This window comes from Momordica charantia, assembly GCF_013281855.1.
Source record: "Momordica charantia cultivar OHB3-1 chromosome 2 unlocalized genomic scaffold, Mcharantia_2.0 BLBB01000002.1, whole genome shotgun sequence".
Taxonomy (NCBI): Eukaryota; Viridiplantae; Streptophyta; class Magnoliopsida; order Cucurbitales; family Cucurbitaceae; genus Momordica; species Momordica charantia.
In genome coordinates, this window is record NW_028275160.1 from 10304401 (window position 1) to 10327968 (window position 23568).

A 23568-nucleotide genomic window follows, 5' to 3' on the forward strand; every position below is an offset into this window, starting at 1 on the left:
TAGAAGTCAAAAAAACAAAAGAAAAAAGTTTAGCTAGAATGTCATGAGATCATTTCAAATTGCTACGGGCAAGATGTACCCATAAAGACTAATAGGATTGGTATTAGGGATATTACTAGAGTATTAAGGGCATATTAGTAACTAGCTAAGGAAGTTGTAAGGAGAATTTGTTATAAATAGAGTTAGTGGAAAAGGTTTAGGAGGCAATTGTTTAGCATGGTTTAGACTCGAGTACGAATACTCAAGAGAGGGAATGGTTCAAATATCTCGAATTACTTGGTAGTTATTGTAGTTCATCTATCTTGTGTATTTAAATATTATTCTAATTATTTGATCCTATCAAAGACTTGACGTATATCATTATAAATAAGAATTGAAAAGAAAAAACACGTGAAAATATGACTTAACAATTGAGATCTTTGTCCTCCCAAATTTTAGCCAAATATTCACTTCATTATTATTAAACTATATAAAATTAAAAGTAATCTTTTGTTATATTTCATTAATACCAATTATTATTTTTAGCTTTTACAGTTCTTTCAAAAAAAATTACTACTTAAAATAATAACTTCAACTCAAATCTAAAAAATTATAGATTTTTAAGACAATTACACATTTAATTAAATTCATTAGAACCTTATTTAATTACTAATGAAATCAAAATATAAGCGAATGAACTTGGTAATAGGCTAATGATTTGACTTTCAAAGGTGACTCTTTGTATACTTTCTATATGGGTGAACATTTTTAGGATCAAATACCAACACCAATATCTCTATTTTTAGTTTGAACTTTAAACCTCTTGGCAAAGAATATATGTCTTAATCAGTTCAGTTATGTTTATGTTAGTAACTCTTATTATGGGTTGTTGCAGCTTAAATTCTCCTAATTTCTAATCGAAGTAAAAATAAAAAAAAAAAAATAAAAAAATATTATTATTTGTTTAGCGCAATCATGAAGTGAGAAGAAATTTCTGAATGAAAGAATAGGGACCTATGTTGGATGTCTACGTAGAACCTTGTTCTTGCCCTTTGACTGCATCCTCTTGCTGCTCTCTTTACTGTTCAAGGTTTGTCTTGCAGGATGGAAATGTCTTTGATTTTTTACACCTCCTAATAGTTACAAGGGAAAAAGATGGTAACATTCAATCTTCTCTTCTTCCATTAAAGCAAGCTTATTTTCTTTATATGGGGGGTGGGGGTGGGGGTGGAAACTTTACCTTCTGTTTGAAGAAAATTTATTTTCCTTGTCCGCATTGCTCGTAAACTCCGAGCAGCCGCACCTCTTTTGTGCTTTTCGGCAAGAACTTGAAGTCTTTCTGCTTCATCATTCCAAAGCTAAAGAGAGGGGGAGCAGAACATACACATAAAATAGGTGAGACCTAAAATAGGGAAGAGAAGCAAGCACAAGTTCTTCATCAAACCTCATGGCTAAAACGATATAGGTTAAATTACAAAGGTAGTCCCAACAGTTTTAAGTTTGCGTTTAGGTCTCTGAAGTTTAAAAAAATGTCTTCTAAATCCTAAACTTAAATTTTGTGTCTAATAGATTTCTAAACTTTTAAGCTGTCCAAAACTTATAAAATTTTCCGAGAGATCCTTAAACTTTCACTTTTGTGTACGACCCCCTTTCCTCCCCCACAAAATTTCAGGAACCTATTCAATGATTTTAAATTTCAGGGATCTATTAGACACAAGCCTAAAAGTTTAAGAACTAAATTACTTGATATCTCAATAAATTCCACCAAAATCCAATGAAATGTATCTAATTGGATATGAAACTCACCTGCAAACTTCATTAGGTCACATTTGTCGTTTATCAACCAGACCTGACTAATACTAACTTTAATGATTTCATGTTTGTAGAGCTAGCCCTTTCATATAAATTTGGAAATGTTGGAACACTCACTCATTCCATACTTGAGATTTGAGAATGTAAGACACAGTAACATTGTTACTAATTTCATAGTTACATACACTTCAACAATGGCACAGTTGACAAAATCAATTTGAATTAAAGTTTTCATCCATGGGTCAAATCCTCCTATCCCACATGCTTTGTATGAAAATGATTTTAAATACAATGAGAACTTACCTGTCTAAAAGTTCTTAGTTTATATAGATTTCGACCCTTCACGAGCAGAGGATAAAGTGGGGGTAATTTCCTAACTCCCCTGCTCCATAAAACTTCGACCTAGCACAGTACAATCCCAAGTAACAGGAAAACATTAGTCACAAAAGAAAATATATATGTAATGAATAGAAAAGCAAAGGAACAAAGAAAGGCAAAATGCATGAGTTCATTTGTTACTCATTGCTACCACTTAAATCATTGTGGTGAATGTTATATATAAATAAATTATCCAATTTAAAAAAAAATGTGGCTGAAAATTCATAACCAATTGGAAGTAGAAATATCGACGAGAAAAAGAATTACTAGACCAGATAAAGCAACCTTACTGTAAAAGTATGCTGCTGTTTGGTTGCACCATAGCTCTCCTTAACTACTCTCCCTGCTACAGTTCTCTTTCCTATAAGCCCTCCATGCCTAGTTACTTTATCAAACCTATTAAAAAAATTTACAAGAATTAGGAATCTGGTCAAAAATATCGCACACAAGAATAGTGGTGGAAGGGTAAGTTGTTTGGGTACTTTGCATAAACTTTCTGAGTGAACAAAACAACATCTCCCCTACAAACATCACCTGCATTTAATGTTTCACTTGAATGATTATACCCAGTAAAGGGACCAAAGAAGAGTGAAAATGCTATGACAAATGAACAAAGAGATTACCAGTGCAATTGACAACAAAGGATGACCTTGGATACTGTGCTTCACCATTTTCATCTTTCATCCTGAGAAGAAAAAATTAACAAGCAAAGAAGTTTTACATAATAATGCAACTTTGCAGAGACCCAAAAAGAAAATAGCAAGAACGAATTCATAGCATTACGATCAATTAAACAAGAACTTTGTGGGTAATAAATGTAAACTAAGTACTGAAAGGGGAGGGGAAAAAAAAGGCACAAGCTCAAATTATGTTGCTTCCTTTCAATTTGATATGCTTTGAATGCATAACTTGAAGTTATAGATTTCAAAAACCTTCAAGGGGCAAGGAAAGAGAAACAATCCATAAATGGATGTGAAAATTTCTCAACATACCATTTATCTCAAAAATCTTCAATTTTCCATCTACTGTAGTCTAGAGGATTATAAAGGATATCGACCAACATTGACTGGGACATTTCAATATATAAAAAGAGTTCCATAGAGGTTAATAAACCAACATAGATGATTATCTGGCAGATTACCAACATGAACAAGTACTAACAATTTCAAATATTTCAGCAACCGCACTAGATATAGATAGACGCAATATTGGCGATCTTGATCTTGAGTCTCAGACTCTCAAGATTATGAATCCACGTACCTCCAATGCTCCCTGATTCTTTGAATACAGACGGATTTAGTCCCTGCTATTCTCAACCCATTCTCCCGTAAATAAGCTTTGCAGTCTTTAAGTGTCAATGAATCCAAATTTTTATTCTCTGCGACAGAGCACAATAGAAAACAGGCAAGGATGGATTAAGGCTTATAAATGACTTCTTTGAAAATCAAATTCTTTACTCGTCCTCTGAGAAATCAAATATCATACGAATTAATCAACAAACCTTTAGCAAACTTGAACAGATGGATTCCAATAATGACCGAAAATCATCGTTCCAGTCATCGATTCAGTTTTCTAAATTGACGCTTCTGGAGTGGACTCAAATTCTAATACGATGACGATTGATTAAAGGAATTAGAAGAAACGATCTGACATTACCTTTTAGAAATCGGATAACTCGCTCGGAGAGAACGTCGTCACAATCGTCGTCGCTGCCCTCATTATCGTACTCCTCTTCCGATTCCCCTTCGTCATCGTCTTCTTCATCATACTGCTCATCTGATTCCTCTTCGTCGTCGCCACAGGAGACCTCGTCCTCGTCGTCGTCGTCGTCTGACGACGATGAGATGCAAATGAAACTTCGCTTGTTTCCCCTGTCAGTCATTTCGTTGCGGAAGAACCGTAATTTGGGAAGTTTATCGCCTTCTCCCCTCCGCCATTTCCGACCAACGTAGGAATATCGAATATGGTATAAGAATTATTATGTTTTTTTTGGTTGATAACCAATGGTGTGTGAAAGATTAGGATTATACTGATTGGGGAGTGACATTAATAAAATGTTTTAGTTTTCTTTAATTTATTTTCCATATATATTATGAGGTAAATCTAAACCAACACATGTCTAAGCTCTAATCAAGCCACGTGGATCGAATCAACGAGAATCGAACGAAGGTCGAGCGCACTCGTTTAAAGGGTCGAGTGCACCTAGGCAAATCATACAAGTGATAGTCTATGCTCAAGATGCTGACTCACTCTACTCGAACTGTGATACACTCTAGAGAATCTCCTAGGACGTCGTCGCACCCTCATTTGCAGAGCATGGAGAAATGTAGAATGTTGATGGTCCATACACGACCCACTAGCACGACCTTCTTCCCTCTATATCTCCCCTACACTTTTTCAATCTCTCGCTCCTTCCACATATAAAGTGGGGAGAAATGTTGATGAAAGTAAGCTACATGTGTCTACACAACAACTTGGGAGAATTTAGCACACACCCTCAATTTGACTCTTTTTTTTTTAGATTACTTGCTTCATACACTTCTCTACTTTACTTACTACATGTTTGCTCTCATCTAGAGTTTTAACTTAAGTATCGGAGTGCATTCAAGAGCACCACACTGGTGTTAAATTTCTGCGTGCAGGTAAGCCAGAGCTAGGATACGAAGATCTACGTGACGCTTCCCAAAAAATTTGACATCAACAATATATAGATATCAATTTCTACCTTAAACTTTGAAGTTGAATCAATTAAAACTATAAACTAATAATTGCATCAATTAAAATCCTGAACTTTTGATTTAAAAATCGTTAATGCATAATTCTCATATGTGTAGACCTAATGAAATATTAGAAGTAAATGTTTAAATCCAGTAGGTTGCAGTGGCTTCCATCGAAAGAAAAATATAGTAAGAAGAGAAGATGAAAAACCAACCATTTTGATGAAAGCCGCTAACACCCACTTTATTTTAGCATTTCCTTCTAACACGTGCGAGAATTGTGTATTAAGTGTTTTCAAAAGAAACTCTATTATAAAAGATATAAGTTGACTATGTTAATATAATAAAAAAAATTATTGATTTAATCGGTAAAGTTTAAGATTTTAATTGATTCACTCAATAAATTTTAGAGGTGTAAATTAATTCACGTGAGGTTGAGATTATGAAATTTAATAAATTCCAAAACATTATAATTAAATAAATAAAATTTAGTCACAAGATAGAATGATAATCAAATACTTCGTGAATCGTCTAATATTTACTTTGTTTTGTAATTAAATCTTACTCCGTAATAGTATTTATTCAAGAATGGGAACAACTTTTTTTTTTTTTTGCGCTTATAAAGGAAGTATTTGACTTAAAAACAAACTCAACCTATACTCATATTTTTCCCTCGTGAGATCCAGTAAATCTCCTACGGTAATATTAAGTTTTCAGCACTTTATTCAATCATATATTTAAAATAATAAGCTTATTGAGAAAAAGAAAATATTATAGTCAGGTAAATTAAAGGATATGCAACCTCAAATTCAAAATCTTTAGTCGCAGTGAAACTATTTTTCTCTCCCTGCAAATTCAAAGAAAAAGTCCTTTTTTTTGTATAACAAAGATGATCTTATTCTTGTCCATTAATATATCATACAAAAACAAAAAGTATATTTCATATATTATAATAAACCATTTGCCATAATTATAAATCTTACAATAAATATCCATGTGCCCTAGGAGAATTATTTTAAAAATTGTTTTACAAAATTGCACCTGACAAGAATATTATTAGATCACATGGAAGGACATCAAACGACTATTTTTAAGTTTCTCTCAAAAAAAAAAAAAAAGACCCGACTATTTTTAAGTCCAAGCAACTAATAGTACTTTTCCTTTTATATAATTCTCATAACATCAAATATCCAGAGAACAATATTTTAAAGTTCAATTACTTTTTTAACTTTCAATCCATTCTAATCTTTAAATTTATAAAGTACATATTTTAATTCCTAAACTAATGAAATATATATATTTTTTAATTTTCAAACTTGTTAATATATAATTTCAAAGTCACGTTGAGACAAAAAATAATAATAATTTTTTCTTTAAAGTTCAATAGATAAAATAAACGTATCCGAACGAGTATAGTTCAACAGTTGAATCTAACTCTTTTATACTAAAAAAAATAAAAAATAAACATAAACATAAAATATATTTAAAAACAAAATTTAGACCATAAAAATTTTTGTAAAATAAATATGAGTAATCGTATTTCAAATCCAACGGAGAGAACTATAGGATTCTCTCTTGCCGTCACTCCCGCTGTCACACACAAAAAAATAAAAATAATAAATACAACAAAAAAAAAAACGAATTATCCACCGCCCGCCGACAGTCCGCGTTATTTCAGCATCATAAATGTCATTAACAAAAAATAATTTTATAAGTAATAAAACAACAATCTTTATTTTATATAAATCTGATTCCCATAATCAAGGTACATATGATATGATATAATTAAAATAAATAAATACCAATAATCTCTCAACGACGCCGTTTTCGTTATCCCGATACTAGATTGCGGAACAATCAAAAAGTAATATTAAAAAATAAATAAAAGTCCAGTGGAGTGCAGTGGATCGAAACTACATGTCGTCTAGATAACAAACCCCAAGGGAAAACGACAATACAGTCCACAGACCACACATTGGAAATCGAAATCCGACGCCGTTTCACTCGGAGAGTAGAGTAGAGTAGAGTACACTCAGATCTGATCGGAAAAATGTAAAGACAGAGAGAAGGAAGATGGATGGGATCAGCGGCGGCAGCGCGTGATGGCGGAGCAGCCGCGCGTGTAGGGATTGACGGGGCCTCTGGCCTTGTAGCAGTTGTGAGTGTAGTAGGGGCGGCCGGAGCGCGGGGGGGCAGGGGATTCGGTTGGCGGCGAGGGCGCCGTAGGAAATGTAGTAGCGGACGCGCCTCCAGAAGAGAGATCTGCGGGCGGCGGCGGCGTCGGTGGAGTCGTCGTCGTCGTCGGAATCAGCGGCGTCGTCGTGGAAGAGCGCGGTTGTGGTGGGCCATTCGAGGGCGTCGGACATGAGCTTGAGAGAGGTGTCAACGGAGAGGTGAGCGCCGGCGGAGGAGAGGAAGAGGAGGATCGTGAAGGGGAGGAGGAGGAAGAGAATCGTGGAGAGAGGCGGAGAAGCCATGGGAATGGAATGGAGGTTCAGAGAGAGAGAGAGAGAGAAGTGGGTTTAAGAGAGAGAGAGAGAGAGAGAGAGAGAGAGAGAGGGGTCACGTGAAGATGGATGGGGGAGGGGCGTGATTGGAGTACAGCTGTAAGTTTTCATCAGTGCGGTGCGGGCTTTCTTCACGACGCGTTGCTCGAGACTTCTTTTTTTCTTTTTCTTTTTCTTTTTTTTTTGGTGGGTTAAATTATCAAGTTATGTTGTTTCAATTTAGTCCCCGCATAGTTTCCAAAAATTTTAATTTCCTTTCTATGACTATAATTAGAGCAAAGTTTCCATTTGATATATATAATTTCCACTAAAGTTTGAAATTAATCCTCGTAATTTTTAGAAATATTTCAGAAATGTTTCGATTTGACATATATAGGTAGAATAGTTGTAAATATGGTAAAAATATTTTGGTGAAATTAGAAAAATAACAATCACATTTTGTTTTTTCAAATATAGCATTTAAACAAAATGGAGATCTAATTTTAAAATTGCAACTTTGTCAAAATGATATATATTTGTAATATATTTGACTATTGATATATGTATGTGATATACATTTGATATACTATTAATATGAGTGTCTGATATACTTCTAATATATATATGATATATATATGATATATTACTGATATGAGTGTCTGTGCAATATGTATGTGATATACATATAATATACTACTGAAATGAATATATGATATACTAATGATATAAGTGAAAATTTGTACTATATTTGAAAATTTTAAAATACAGGTGACCACGAAACCCTCTGAAAAACGGCTCAAAATCGGCTGGACAATAACCTTTTTTCGGCTGCAAAACCCTAAACCCGAACATCAGTATTTATAAACATCGAGGCGCTACTGACGCAAGAGTCCACCCACACCACCCACCGCGGCGCTGCCTTCTTCTGCTTTCCCCTGTTTTCATTCCTGCTCCGACCCCGACGCGTCCCGGATCGATTCCGACTCGTCCATAGCTCATTCCGACATTGTTTTGACTCCACCAATCCCAACAAAATCCATGGATTTTAATTTCTATAATTTACTTTGTGTGTCTTCCTATTTTTTTTAGTACAACATGTGGAGGTGAAGGATCAAACTCACGATCTCTTCGTTTGAGATGTATGTCAATTACCGCATAACTATACTCACTTTGACAGAAAAATGACATTAGTCTATAGATCAAGCTTATTTAAGATATAATAAACATATTAATTGTTTTGGTTTAGATTTAAAATGGAAGCATTTACCATTTTTTAATTTAATTTGCAAGTCTTAATTAATTGAGTTGATTTGATTAAATGATTTTGATCTTTTCAGTACAAGGTGAAAAATTCGAACTCATGATTCTTTGTATTAAAAGCAGGTGTCAACTGAGCTAACCTCATATTGACCAATTGTCCTTGTTATTACAATATTGACACATTTTTCTTATACATGGTAATGCACTAATGTTTTTATTTAGCTAACTAGGTTAGATGACTCCATCGAGATTTAAATAGAAATTCAAATAAAATATATTAATTTTTTTTATGGATAAGATACAGTTTATAAACGATTTGCAATATTTAACCAAATCATTATAGAGACTAAATTTAAATTTTTACAAATTTTTTTTTATGAAATATAAAATAAAACAAAAAAAAAAGAACTACATTTTGTCAACTTGAATGAAAGAGATCGTCAATTGGAGGCATTTTAACACCACTTGTCCAAAAGACGGTCTTCCATAGCTCATTTCGCTAGGATATGCTACAAGATTTCCTTCTCTGCAAACATGAGTCATAGAGACCACTCCAATTTCCTCCGTTGCTTCCAATTTCCTCCGTTGCTTCTCCTCTAATCTAGAATATTTTCGTAAAGTCTTCTTGTTGATGTTGAAGAAGTTGTATTGTCATTAAAGAGTCTAATTCCAAGTGGAGAGCATGTCGATTTTTTGACGGAACAATCCTTCACAAGTTACCAAAATTTTCAGGTAATGTATGTCTCTCTTATCTCTAATACATATGCATCTAGATTTGATTAAATTTATTTTCTCATCTCTAATGATCCAACCCAACCTACCGACACATTTCCGTACGATAATTATTATAACTTAGGATGTTGCATAATTTTGTAATTTCACCTTTCCTTTTTTTTTCTTGACATTGATTTCACCTTGTTTTTATTTTGCCGTTTTAAATTTTTTGTAGGGCTACCTGATAATGGAGTTCTTTTAGGTTGGGCTTGGTTGAGTATTTATATCGCCCATAAAGTATTTTAAGCCGTGTATCATTTAGTTACAATTTTTTTAGTTTATTATATATATATAAATAAATAAATAAATATATATATATATATAATATTTTAAAATTTCCTAGTTTACCTTCTACCTTCCACAAGACTTTTTAAATCGCATTTTACTGAATAAATCAACGAGATTAAAAAAAGAAAAAAGAAAAAATTCTACCACTATGACTTTCGTAGGTTAGAAAAATGCACGTACTTTCGTAACATATTGTGAGTTTGAATCCCCACCCTCAATCAAAAGGTCCATGAATAAATAGGTGTTTTCGCATTTTTATATTTATTATTTCTCATTTTTTTTAGAAACAATTTCAAAATTAGCGAGCAATAGCTAACCAAATTAACTTTAAACTTTCAATTTTATGAAATTATACCCTAATTTTGGATAAATGCATTAATATAAAGAGTTATAGAAAACTAATCTCTCCAACAGAAATATGTACATATGTATTTTTCTGTTCAATTTATCTATAAAATTAGCTGTCCAAGCTACTCAAGGTTTAGAGAGTTAATTTTTTTAATATAACAAATTTGCATCTAAATCCAAATTTCGTATAAATCTTTAGATTTATTCTATCTATAGATTCGGCAATTAGATAGGTTAAATTTCTTTTAATATATTAATCATGATAAATCAAATAGTTATGATTGATTCATCGATTGTTTATTTATTATAAGTTTTTTTTTTCAAAAAATAGTATTTTTTTTAAACTTTTCTTTTTTTTTTAATTAATTAAAAATAATTATTTAATTTCTAATACAAATGATTTGGAAATTTTCATACCATATGGAAAAGCTGATGGAATTGCGTCTACGCCGCATTCATGAACTTTGCCCGACGCGCTTTCTAAACAATTGCACGCAAGTTTTATTTATTTATTTATTTATTCTTTTGTGTTTAGTTATTATCGATTTCATTTTTAGTTTTTAATTTTTAAAAATTATGTTAATTTTTTTACCATTTAATTAACTTACACTTTACATTTAGGTTTCACTTACTTCAATAAAAATAAAAATCAAGGAATGAGAATAAACTTTACTGATGTTAATTTGACACAGGAAGAATCAATTGATTTGGTTGGACTCTTTAATTTCATTTTATATTTGACAATTTCATTGTAATTTTAATTCTATAGATCCACACATTTTTAATAATTGTTTAACAATTTTTTGATGTCTCTATTGTCTATTAATAAAATGTATAATTTTGTAATTAATTGTTTTACAATTTATTTATTTATTATTACTATCATTAATTTTTCTAATAATAAAATATTACTACAATTTTATTAAAGGATGTAACTGTATTATAAATATTACAAAATTCTATTTAGTTTATCGATTATTTAATTTTACTGTGTCATTATTGATTAGTATCAATAAAATTGTTAAAACATATTTTATTATTGTTAAATACTATAACAATAAAACTTAATAATATTTTATATTAATGATGCTTGTTTTATTAAAAAGATATTAAACTTTACTAGTTCATGTAATTTTATTATTATTATTTATTATTTGTTAAAATTTAAATAAATTGTTATAATAAAAATATTTATTATTAATGAAATAAATCAAAATTTATTTTTGTTTTAATTTTAAATAGTATTAACATAATTTATAGTTAAAGTATTTTTAATTAGCTAGAAATAAGAAATTAGTATTAGCGTAATTGTTATATATTGTATTTGTATTTGTATTCACATAGTTTTATTAAACAAATCTCATTTTAATTCTAAAAATAAAAAAATAACATCCTCATTCCGATTCTTAGTAAATAAATAGACTTTTTAGCTAAATTAAAAAAATGAAATAAAATTTAAAAACTCTTTTTTTTTTGTTTTTGTAATTTAAGATAAGTTTTGAAAACGTTTTAAAAAAATATATAGCAAAATAAAGAAACTCTAGGAAAAAAATAGTGTTTATAAACTTAATTTTTCGAAACAAAAAACGAAAAACAAAATGTTTACTAAATGGAGTCTTAGTATATTTTAAATAATTTTTTTAAAGAATTATGAATGTAGTGTATGAAGATTTTAATATCCAACCTCAAGGGAAAAAAGGTAAATGTACCTATAATATTTTCTTTAAGGTAGGAGATTCAAATTTCCATATAAGAAATTGAAAGAAAAAAAAACTCATACAAGAAATTATTAACCTCTCTTAAAAGCTGGAAGTTCAAATCTCTACCGTTGTTTATTTTGTTTTTTCTATTTTTTATGACTAAAAATCTCTAATTGCAATGAAACAATTAAAATAATAATATACTAAACTATATATACACACATCTTAGAAGTATATATTTTTTTAAAAGTTATTATCTCTGTTACTGTATGTTAAATTATATACTTTCCAAATTCAATGGAGTGAGAATTCGATGTCCTAACATTTTGGTCAATGATATATGTATTAATTAGTTGAATTATGCTTAAATTAGATTGACAATTCTTAAAGAAAAATACTTGACTCCTAATGTGGTCTTTACCACCATTAAAAAATTGACAACTCATTATTTTCGAAAAAAAAGTAAACTTTTTTCATGTCTGTCACACATTTAATAGTGACGAGGACCGAACAATGTATCTTCATTATTAAAGGTCCGTTTGATAACCATTTCGATTTTGGTTTTTTGTTTTTAGTTTGAGATCAGTAGATTCATGGGTTATTTAGAGACTATAATTATATAAAAGGATTGAATTGTATAAAATTTAATTTTTGTCATGAAACAACACAATGATACCTATTAACCAATTTACTAATACATCCTTTTGTATCTCACATCAATATTAATTAATTTTTAAAATCCAAAATTGGTTATTGGAAGATGTTACAGTTTAAACCCCTTAAATTTTGCCTAATCAGACTTTCCAAAAGTAAAAAATATCAAATCCCCAAAATCCTACATTATTGAAAAAATTTGAAATCTCCTTCCTCCGACTTTTCTTATTCCCCTGTCGTTCTGTTTTCGTCCATTCCTTCGTCTCCGGTCACTGTCTGCATTCCTTCGTTTCTGTTCTTCTTTGTCGCTGAAACAGTCCATCTAACTTCTCCTTCGTCTCCGGCTGCCCGTCAACCATTCGAGCCCTCTGTTTATCTCGACATTGTCTAGTCACCGACCGGAAGGTTTGTAGGTTATTTGTTTTGTTTGTTAATTGTGGACGGATATAGTCGTATATACTTTATAGCCAGATATAGGTTATATCTCCATATAAGTGTATGTTATAATGACTATAGTTTATATCACCATTGTTAAGTGTATGTTATTACTTAAGTTTATTGCTGGATATAGTTTATATTTCCATATAAATGAAAAGGGAGCCGGATATAATTTATATCTTCATATAAATATAAATATAAATATATATATATATAAAGTGTTATATATATATGCATATACAAGTGTATGTTATTGACTATATTATTGAAATTTGACCGAACATTGTAATGAAATGAAAAATATTTTGTAATAAATTTCATTATTTAGTAGAATATATCAAGGAATAAATTTGGAGATTATCAAAATAATCGTATATTTTGTAATAAATTTTATTCTTTAGTATAATATATTAAGGAGTAAATTAGGGGATTATGAGAATGATTAATTTAGGTCCCACAATAATTTAATGTTTACAAAATCAAATTTAGAATATTAATCTTTGCATTTAAATAAAAGACTAATTGTAATAAATATAAATATCATAAATAAGGGTAAATTTGACATTTAGAAAAAGTTTTAAATATTGGACACTCGTGAAAATAAATTTTCAAAATAGATCCAAGACATTATCTCTTTTAGTCTTTCCAAAACATGGTTGTTTGATAACCAATTGAATTTTTTGTTTTTTGTTTTTCAAAAACCATTTTGAAATTCTAGATAAATAAAAAAAAAATTCAAAAACAGATTTTTGTTTTTCAAAATCGTGACTTTTTCTTCTAATACTCAACTTTTTTCTTTATTTCTCACATTGATCTCTAAAAAAATTTACTTATAACTCTATTTTTTATTTATTTATAAATTTCTATCTACAAACTTTATTTTTTTCTCTCTAAAATTTTCATATTTTAAATATTTATTATTATTTTGTCTTTCCCCAAATTTTTCTGTATTTTTTTTTTCATACTCTAAAGTTTTTTATTTCTAAATTTCTCTCTACAAACTTTATTTTTTTCTCTCTAAAATTTTCATATTTTAAATATTTATTATTATTTGTCTCTTTCCAAATTTTTCTGTATTTTTGTTTTTTTTCCATAATAGATCAATTTCATTTCTCCCTCTAAAAATTTAATATTTTTTCCTAACTTTTTTCTCTCTAAAATTTCATCTTTTATAACTTTTATTTCTCTTCGTAATTTATTTTTTCCTCTAAAAATTATATTTTATTTTCTGGTTCAATTTTCTTTCACTATAATTTTTTTTATCTTTGTATTTATTTATTTTCTCTAAAATTTATATTTTGAATCTTGTTATTATCTCTAAATTTATTTCCACTATAATTTTCTCTTTCTTTATAATTTGTTTTCTTTTACATATCTTTTCCTCTCGACTTTATTTTTTTCTCTACAATTTTTCTCTTTTTGTCTTTAACTTTTCTTTCACTATTTTTTTTCTAAATCTTTTTATTTATCTTTCTAAAATTTATCTTCCAAATGTTTATTTACATCTCTCTAAACTCGTATCAGGGAAGACAAAAATTTCCATAGGGTCGGGTGCCGAAAATAGGAAATGCATGTCCTGACCCCGTCCCCGATTCCATTTTTTAAATAATTAATATATATTTATTACACTTTTTTTATACTTAAATTCTAAAGATAGTTAAAAACAATTATAAAACCGATAATTTTTCTGGAGAACATCTCTCGGACCCAAGAACGAGGTGGAGACAGAGACTAAAAATTTCACGAACACGAGAATGGAGGAGAGCATCGTCACTCACACCTACACCATTGTCATCTCTACCTTACATAAAATTTTCTCTCTCTAATGTATTTTTAATTTTCTAACTTTTTAAAAACTAAAAACTAAAAAGGTTACCAAACATGTTTTGGTTTTTGGTTTTTTAAAAACAAAAACACAAAAATGGTTATCAAAAATATCAAACATAAAACAGAAACCCAAAAACCAGACACAAGAAAAACCAAAAATCAAAAATCAAAAACCAAAATGTTATCAAACGGGTCCTAAGGAGCCAAGTATTTTTCATTCCTAAATTTATATTTATAAGTCAACTACTCAAATCTCACCGCTACAGTTACCATACAATACTATAGACTAAAAGTAAAAAACTTTAGTCAACATGGTAGTTTAAGCACTCTACTTATTCTCAAATGTTGGATCCTCATTCTCATATTTGTTTTACTAGACAAAATGGAGAAGTTAAATTTAGCAAGCAGACTATGAACCATTCATTTCCAATTATCATTGAATTAACTAAAGTGCCCTATCCTTGAATGATTACGAAGAAAAATGGAGAAAGCCTTTGGTTTATGAAAACTGGACAAAAAATCCCACATCGGTTGGAGCAGTTGAAGGAACAAGGGCAGCATCTTATAAAAGCGTAAATGTAACTAATAAATCTTCATACCTTTCTCGGCCTTTTGGCTAAGATCAAGTGTAGTATCTGTTCTTATCAGTTTAATATCTGATACGTGGGCCATCGGCCCACATGATATTAAATTAATTTTTCTAGGGGGAAGGCCCACCACGGTAGCTTGCTACCTGGGCCTTCGAGCGTCGCCCAAGCGTTGCACTGCTGCCTGGGCCTGGCGCACCCCTCCAATTTTCAGTACAAAATTAGAGGCGAAGCCCAGTGCGGCCCATTAAAGTACAAAGTTCGGATCGGTTGCCAAGACAGGTCTGTCTAGGGGAAATTTGTTACATATGGAAGAGAACGCCCAACGGCTATCTAGCTGTGTTTTTTCTAAAAATTTGGAATTCGTAACCATTTGTTTAAGTTTAAATCTATAATCGTCATTGTATTTGTTAGTGAAAAAAAAAAAATCCTAAAATCAGCAGGAGAATCTCGTTTGAACAATCTAACCTTTTGTTTGAAGTTTTGTCAGTCTTATCCCAGGGGAGGCACCATCACTCTGTCTATATTTTAGTATGTAACAATTGGTTCTCGTCAAGAAGACCTTAACGAACGCCCCAGTCATGGTGGCTCTAATAGCAGGTAAGGAGCGTTAGTTATATCTTACTTTTAATGATAATGCTATCGGAATAGTGCTAGCGCAGGATGATCAAAATGGTCAAGAAAAGCCAATATACTATACTTGTTAATAGAATTCTCAAAGAAGCTGAAGCACGACGCTTACATAATTGGGAGAAATATAAAGGAGAAAAAAAAGTTATCAAGAGAAATATAACTCTAAATTTGTACTTTTTTTTTAATCTAGGAGAGGAAATATAAAATTTTCTTCTTATAGTGCTTTCTTTCATTTTCTAAAATTTTGTCAATTAAAAACATAAAAGAACTCCTATGACAACTTTAAATGAGATGAGAATATACTTAAAAAAAATGTTAAAACATTTAAATTGTAATTTGTTAAATAAATAGGGACTAAATTGAGAAAACGCTACATTGACTGCTTTTCTATACATGACAATTAACGTAAAGTGTTACGGTAAAAATTAGATTTGTAATTTAACCTCATTGCTTTGGATCGGAGAATAAACCACCTTGGTTGTTTATTTCTTATTATTTTTTTGAAAGGTACCTGATAATAGATTTTTTGCAGGCGGGTCCAGGTGAAATAATTTTCATATAATATTTTAAATCGAATTTTTATTGCAACCTAAGTTTAATATGTATTTTTTAAAGTCACAATTTTTTGCTTTACTTTGTTTGAAATATAACATAAGATTGATTTTTTAAAACATGTTCTACATTATATTCCAGTTTGACTTTGATTTTAATTATACTATTTCTGTACTTAAAAAAATTATATATTATTTGCGTAAAACTCTAAACCTTCTGTTAGTTTATGACTTTTTTCTCTCTCTTTCTGCTGTTTATCAATAGAAAATAGAGTCAGGTGGAGGATGACTAGGTTTTGGATGTCCCCTCAATCTAAACTCTCTCGCATTTTTTTTAATAATACTAAGTCACGCTCCAAAAAAATAGACTTTCGACGATATTAAGGAAAAACGTTGCTAAAACATCATTACAAGTCACCTTCAATGACGCATTTCTAAAATGCATCGCTGAACTGACTAACATTTTTGAAAGTTTCATATTGGGGCAACATTCCTCTTTTATTTTTACCAACTTTTCGAGCTTCCTCTCTCTCTCATCTACTGTGTCATAGCCAGTCACCTTCATCCAAATCTTTCTCTCCCTCTCAATTTATTCTTTCCCTAGTCCACAACAGTATGTGCGACGACCCTCCCCTGTGAGCAATGAGCTGCGACAATCTTCGATGACAACAAACAACAGGCAGCAACTCGACTCTGAGAAACCATAGCAGACTTTGTCAAGCAAGTCATTTATGGTTTCCTGACTCGAGTACAATTTATATAAGAAAGGTACATAATCTCTTGCATTTAAATCCAACTTGAACTTATTACTGACTTCAGTCTCAAAGTGTATATGGTCAAACACTACATAGGAACAAGTTTTTGTTTGTACATGCCAGCAAAAACTGAACTATAACCATGTAGGATAGTTACTGACACGTCACCTACTCGACCATAATTTTTAAGTAAGGTATTTATATAAATAACATAAAAGTAATGAAATTTCAAAACCAACACATTTTTTTTTTGTAATTTTAGGTAAAATAATACAATCTAAATAAATCAAATGTAATATAGAACAAACTAAAAAAAGTTGCATTTATGCTACATTCAAAACTTTTTTTTTAGAATTCACGTCAAATTTATGTTATGCAATAAAACTTATATTCTTGGAGTAGAATTATCAAATCCCAATCCATCACATTGGAATACTATAATACTAAAAAGAGATCTTAAATTAACCAAGAAATACTAATTAACCATTCAATTATCACTGAATTAATTAAAAAAATCATTGAATTGATTAACGTGCCCTCCTCCTTTGAAGACTTAGTAGAGAGAGATAAATCCTTTGGTTTGTCAGAAATCCCACATCGGTTGGAGCAGCAGAAGGAACAACGGAAGAGGGCTATAAAACCCGAAATGTAACCAAGAAATCTTCATACCTTTCTCGGCCTTTTGGCTAAGATCAAGTGTAGTATCTGTTCTTATCAGTTTAATATCTGATACGTGGGCCATCGGCCCACATGATATTAAATTAATTTTTCTAGGGGGAAGGCCCACCACGGTAGCTTGCTACCTGGGCCTTTGAGTGTAGCCCATGCGTTGCACTAAAGCTTGGGCCTGGCACACCCCTCCAATATTCAATCCTAATGGTTTCGGCTCGTGTAAGCCCAAGTTTAGTTTGGGCCAATTCTAAGTAATTCAAACCCCAGTGTGTTCCACAGAGGTCGGGCCCAACGCGTGTAGTACAATTAGGTCTAATAAAGGAAGATGAATTAGTTTTAGGGAGAGAGATTTTCCTATTTTATTTTTATATTTGCCATTAAATTGCCTATTTGGTCATATTTGTTGTTACCTCTTCATTTTATTTCTCAATCCATAGTATTACACAGTAGAGTTAAAAGCCCATATATGTAAGTGGGGGACCTTTAACTGATTGGGCTTTTCACAGATGATTTTGGGCTTTTGGGCTTCTTAGTGATTATACTTAACATGAGACGTACAAATTAAAGTCAACTTTAATTAGCACTTAGTCTTTTCTTTCGTTCTTCGTGGAGCAATTTGGCAAATTTGGCGAGAGCTTCCTCATTGCTACCTTCTCCTTCAACTATCTCAAATTTTCCTGTTTCCAAATTTACCCTGGAAACTGGTTTTTTTTAGCAGGTCTTGTCCAATCTTCACAGGCTTTTGTAAATGATCTTGAGTCGCTATATCCACTAATGCAGTGTCGCCAATTAATGTATCATCCTGTTCATATATAATATCATCCATTTCTTCAAAAAAAAAAAAAAAAAAAAAATTAATGATAGAAATGTCTTTTAGAAGTCGTTACGGGGTCAGATCTACTTGAAGTGGGTTGGTTTACAATTTTGTGGATCACATGTCTGTTTAAATGAAATTAAAATATTTAGTATCTTCGACTTATTCAATAAAAATAGCTATAGAATGTCAAAGTAAGCATAGATTAGCGGTAATTGACACCTACCTCCAATCACGAGGTTACTAAACTATAAAAATTGTTACCATTAAAATCCTAAATCTTAAACTACCCCTAAACTAGTGTTGTAGTTGCAACTAGACCCTTAAACTTATTAAATTATGCAATTAAACCCATGGAATTACTATTAATCGAGAGTTATAACAATAATGTTCAATTGCATCACTTTTATAACTCTAGAAGGTCACTACTCACATTAAAAGTTAACTCGAATGTAAAATTGTAACACCACTTATAGTTAAAATGATCATAAACCTAAAACACTTTGTCTATCATCATTTTGTGAATGAATATCGTAATATAAGAGACGTTTCGTATTAGAGATACCTGAATTCGAAGATAATTTTGGTCGACATGTGAGGATTGGAAAAGGGCGGAAACATGAAAATCAACCATATCAGAACTTGCATCAGAGAAAAATTCAATAATTGGGTTAGAACCACCGAGCTGAAAAATCCAACAGAAGATTCCCCATTTTGAGGCTTGATTTGCATTGTAGTTCTCTTCATGCTTAGGCAAGCCAGTCCCTAGAGATAAAACAAGCATCCTTTCGGTAGCATTTGCTCTAATCATTGAGTTCTCTTTGTAACACATTTTAATCTCTCTGTTGATGTGGGATATGGCTGCTAGCGTCTGTCGATTTTAGATATAGCTTTTGAAACAGTGAAAAGTAATTTTTGACAAAGTAAAAATACTTTTTAAGAACTACTTTGATCTGGTATTTGGTTACATACTCTCAAATATGATATTGAAGATTTCTTTGAGCGTATTACGGTTTGAGCGCATGGTGTCAGTAACCTGCCTGTTGGTTGTCTTGTACGATTTGATCACGTGCGCTCGACCCTAAAGCCTGTGCACTCCAAAATGGGCTCGGTGAGCTCATCTTTGCCCGATTTCCGTTGGCAAGCCAAGTGGCTCAACTGGATCTTGGATGCGTGTTGCCTTTAGTTTAATTGACAATAGGTGATCTCTTACATGTAAGTGGAGTATGAGAGATGACATATTAGCGGAGTATTTTTCAAACGCATTATTTATTTATGTTTTTTTGAATGAGTTTGATATGTGAAATATTTTTGAAATAAGTTTTAAATTTGTAATATATATATTTTTAAATCCTACTCCATTGTGCTCTAGCCAAATCATCACTCATTAATCCAACCAATTACAAGTTTGGTATTTAAGCATTCAAAGTAGTGTCTAATAGTACGTCTAATAGATCTCTGAATTTTTAATTTTTTTGTCAAATAAATCGATTAACTATATATAAAAAAATGTCTAATAGATCTTCAAATTTAATTTTCAATTTTATGTCTAACATGTTCCTAAATTAATTTAAAAGGTATCTAATAAGTTTTCAATTTCGTGTTTAAGAGATTCATGTATTTTATAATCGTGTGTAATAGCCAAAGATTCATTAGACACAAAATTAAAAGTCAGTTTTTAAAGTTGAAAAGCCTACTAGACACAATATTAAAAATTTATGCTATGTTTGGTATGCATTCGGATTTTGGATTTTGTTTATTGTCTTCAGATTCACTAGATCAAATGAATCAGTGAATACATGTTTGACAGATTTGTTTTTGGAAACTTTTTTTTTACTCAAAGTGAAAATTTTGAAAACAACATTTCTATGTCTTTTTCAGTATTTTCGGATTCTGAATTTGAAACTTTAAAATGCAGAATTACATTAAAAGACATAAAAGCTTTGACAAAAATATATTATATCATGTTTTTTTTTCCGTTTACTACAACATATATTATATCATGTTATAAACTCATTTCATTTTTTTAAAATTAAAAAAGGTAAAATATAATATATTATAACATATATAATATTGTAAAAAAGAAAAAAGAAAAACAATTATGAGAGACAGGGTAATAAGTTATTCTTTTTTTTCTTCTTTTTAAATTGCCTCTACCCGTTTAACTGCAGCAGGAAATGGTATTGATATTTACCATCTAAATAGGTTATATTTGTTCAATTAATTAAGTAAAGAATTAGTTGTTGTTCAACCATGGGAAGGAAGTTCAACTTTGTTCTCTGTCCATCATTGATTTTGATTACTGAATTCCTTATGTAGGCTACCATAATTCCACACACAGTAATCAAAATCAAAATAAAATCATTCTATTCCCTTGAGCCTCTAAGGTCCGGTCTGTTTAGTAACGTTCCTATTTCTGTTTCTTTTTTTAATCAAGAAAAATAAAATTACATGACCCTTCATTATCCATAGATTCAAGAGTGATAAAACAAAATCTTTATTTATGTTGGAACAAATTAGAAATGGGAACAAGAAACAAGAAAGTTTTCGTTGTTTCCAAAATTTATATACAATCTCGAGATTGTTTCTAAATAATGAGAAACAAGAAACATAAATAGTCTGTGAAAGGTTTAGATTTCTTAATAAAATTAGAAACAAGAAACAAGAAACAGTAACGTTATCAAAGGGACCTAAACATTCTCGTTTCTTGTTTCTAAATTTCTTAAGAAATCTAAGCATTTTACGATTAACTATCTTTCTTGTTTCTCCTTTTTCTTGGAACATTTTCAAAATCATATAGAAATTTTAGAAACAATCAAAATAAGTTTCTTCTTTTTTATTTTCATTTACAATTTGTTTCAAAAAATATATAAAAATCATACTTGAATTAATGGATATTGGAGTCATGTAATTTATTTTTCATTATTGAAAAATGAAGAAATATAAACAAAAAATAGAAACATTACGAAACGAGCTCTTAATTCCTCGTACTTCTGAAGTGCCTTCGCTGTGGTGCTCTTCACTTTAAATTTGTAATCCTCATTTTTTATTTTAAATTTATAATCTTCCTCTCCCTTCATATATATATATATATATTTGTTTGCATCAAATCAAACATAGGTATAATTATTTTATATTAGGGATAAATTTGTCTAAAATAAATTTATGGATCTTACAAAAATGAAAAAAAGGAAAAAAAGAAAGAAAGCAAATTAACCATTTTTACCATATAAAATATTTTTACCATTTTCCAAAATGCTCTCTTTTTTATTGGCTATTTCTGCTGTTAGCCCTTATAATCCAAACTAAAATTAGGTCTATAAACAAAAATGTAAATTAGAAATTTAGGAGAAGAGAAATTTAAGAAATATTTATTTAAATTTTAATTGTAAAAACTATAATTACTATTAAAGTGTCAATTATGGTTTTTTTTTTGTTTAAAAAAATTATTGTTTTTAAGAGTGTTTATTCTCAATTTAGGGACAGAAGATTTTATTAAGTAATACTTATTTATATTTGTTTCAAAGGGAAAAATTTGCAATATAGATGATTGAGTACATTAATTATAGTTTTCCAATAATTATTATTTTATTTTAGGAGAGGAGAGAAATTTAATAAGTACCATTTATTTAAAGGGAAAAATGGCAATAAAAGTTATAATATTTTATTGGTTAAAAATGGAAAAATATAATAGTGTTGAGGATTGAACCTATGAAGTGTAAGTTGAAAAGTTGGATATATAGTCCTCCCACAAAATTGAAGTACCGTAAGTATAAGAAAAATTTTCTATTATTAATATTCAAAACAACGTGGTTGCATGTTGTTTCTTCAAGAAACGACATATAATACCACGTGAGTAGGTTGTCTCCCATGACGGAAGAAATTTTGAAGCATTACTATTGAAATAAATTTGAACAAAACGGGGAATCACGTTAATAAGAGTTACGTTTATGCTATATTCGAAAGAAATAAAAAATTAGGACAATTTTTTAGAATATATATTAAATTTATGTTATGTAATGGAGTAGAATTTTTAGATTTCCATTGCACCACTCTCGAATGCCATATACTACAACCAATCTTGAATTTCATTAGATGTCTATTAAAAAATTATTGTCATTAAGATTCAAAAGAAAAAAAAAAACAAAAAGATTATTGTTGAATTAACCACAAGTGTCCTCCTTGCAAGCGATTCAATTGATAATCTGCCAAACAACATCGCTCCTGAATGGATAAATTTGTTTTTGAAAATCTTTGAATTTTGTGATGCAAATATAAATTTTGAAAATTTCAGTATTTTTAGATTTTAGATTTGAAACTTTAAAATGTATAACTACATTAAAAATGATAAATTTTTTTGATAAATATACTATTCCATATTATAAAATCATTTCATATTTTTTTTAAATTAAAACATGTGAAACGTAACGTGTTATATTAATTATATAATACTACAAAATAACAATTATACAAAATTTGTAACATAAATTAATAAATTAATTAATAATATTTTAGATTCAAGTAAATATTTAGTTGGTAACTACCACTTATTTATGATTACTAAATGCTTTTCTTGAACAAAATTTTAAATTAATATTCATTTTCCAAATCTGATACTTAATACAAATTCGAAAATACTATAGAGATGAAATACAACTCTATTTTTGTTTTCACCAAGTAAACGCAACTTATAAATAAATTTGGATATTAAAAAATAAAGAGAGAGAGAGAAAAAAAAAAAAAACCAAAGTGCCCTCCTTAGAAGACTTGGGAGAGAAACAAGAGAAATCCTTTGGTTTATGAAAAGTGGAAAAGAAAAATCCCACATCGGTTGGAGCAGCAGAAAGGAACAAGGAAGAAGCTTATAAAATCGGAAATGTAAGAGAGAAATTTTC

General features: G+C 30.1%; 2 protein-coding genes and 2 non-coding genes across 4 annotated transcripts; 2 read left to right on the forward strand and 2 right to left on the reverse strand.

Annotated features, from left to right (window-relative positions):
• Positions 1-817: 817 nt before the first annotated feature.
• On the reverse strand, positions 818-4173 carry LOC111024763 (SAP domain-containing protein). The gene is made up of 8 exons (XM_088120690.1): positions 3826-4173; positions 3430-3547; positions 2793-2854; positions 2652-2703; positions 2460-2565; positions 2095-2193; positions 1220-1337; positions 818-1112 (listed from the first exon to the last, which is right to left on the reverse strand). Exons 1-8 carry the CDS (start codon positions 4049-4051, stop codon positions 994-996), a joined length of 900 nt encoding a protein of 299 aa, XP_087976816.1. The 5' UTR covers positions 4052-4173; the 3' UTR covers positions 818-993.
• A 2419-nt stretch (positions 4174-6592) lies between these two features.
• LOC148212787 (protein RALF-like 34) lies at positions 6593-7465 on the reverse strand. The gene is given in 2 exon segments (XM_088120580.1): positions 6593-7077; positions 7079-7465. Coding segments are annotated over 2 exon segments (393 nt in total). The 5' UTR covers positions 7364-7465; the 3' UTR covers positions 6593-6969.
• A 7791-nt stretch (positions 7466-15256) lies between these two features.
• On the forward strand, positions 15257-15452 carry LOC148212788 (U2 spliceosomal RNA). Its single transcript, XR_015789546.1, has one exon. It is a non-coding gene; the product is annotated as a U2 spliceosomal RNA (small nuclear RNA).
• Positions 15453-17852: 2400 nt separating this feature from the next.
• On the forward strand, positions 17853-18048 carry LOC148212789 (U2 spliceosomal RNA). The gene has a single exon (XR_015789547.1). It is a non-coding gene; the product is annotated as a U2 spliceosomal RNA (small nuclear RNA).
• Positions 18049-23568: the final 5520 nt, after the last annotated feature.

Excerpts from the sequence above, each read along its gene's own strand:
- LOC111024763 (XM_088120690.1), bottom strand. The coding sequence starts at position 4,051 with ATGACTGACAGGGGAAACAAGCGAAGTTTCATTTGCATCTCATCGTCG. Across the intron at positions 3,548-3,825 it reads AGTTATCCGATTTCTAAAAG|AGAATAAAAATTTGGATTCA; the intron begins GTAATGTCAGAT and ends GCTCTGTCGCAG. Across the intron at positions 2,855-3,429 it reads AGAATCAGGGAGCATTGGAG|GATGAAAGATGAAAATGGTG; the intron begins GTACGTGGATTC and ends TTTTCTTCTCAG.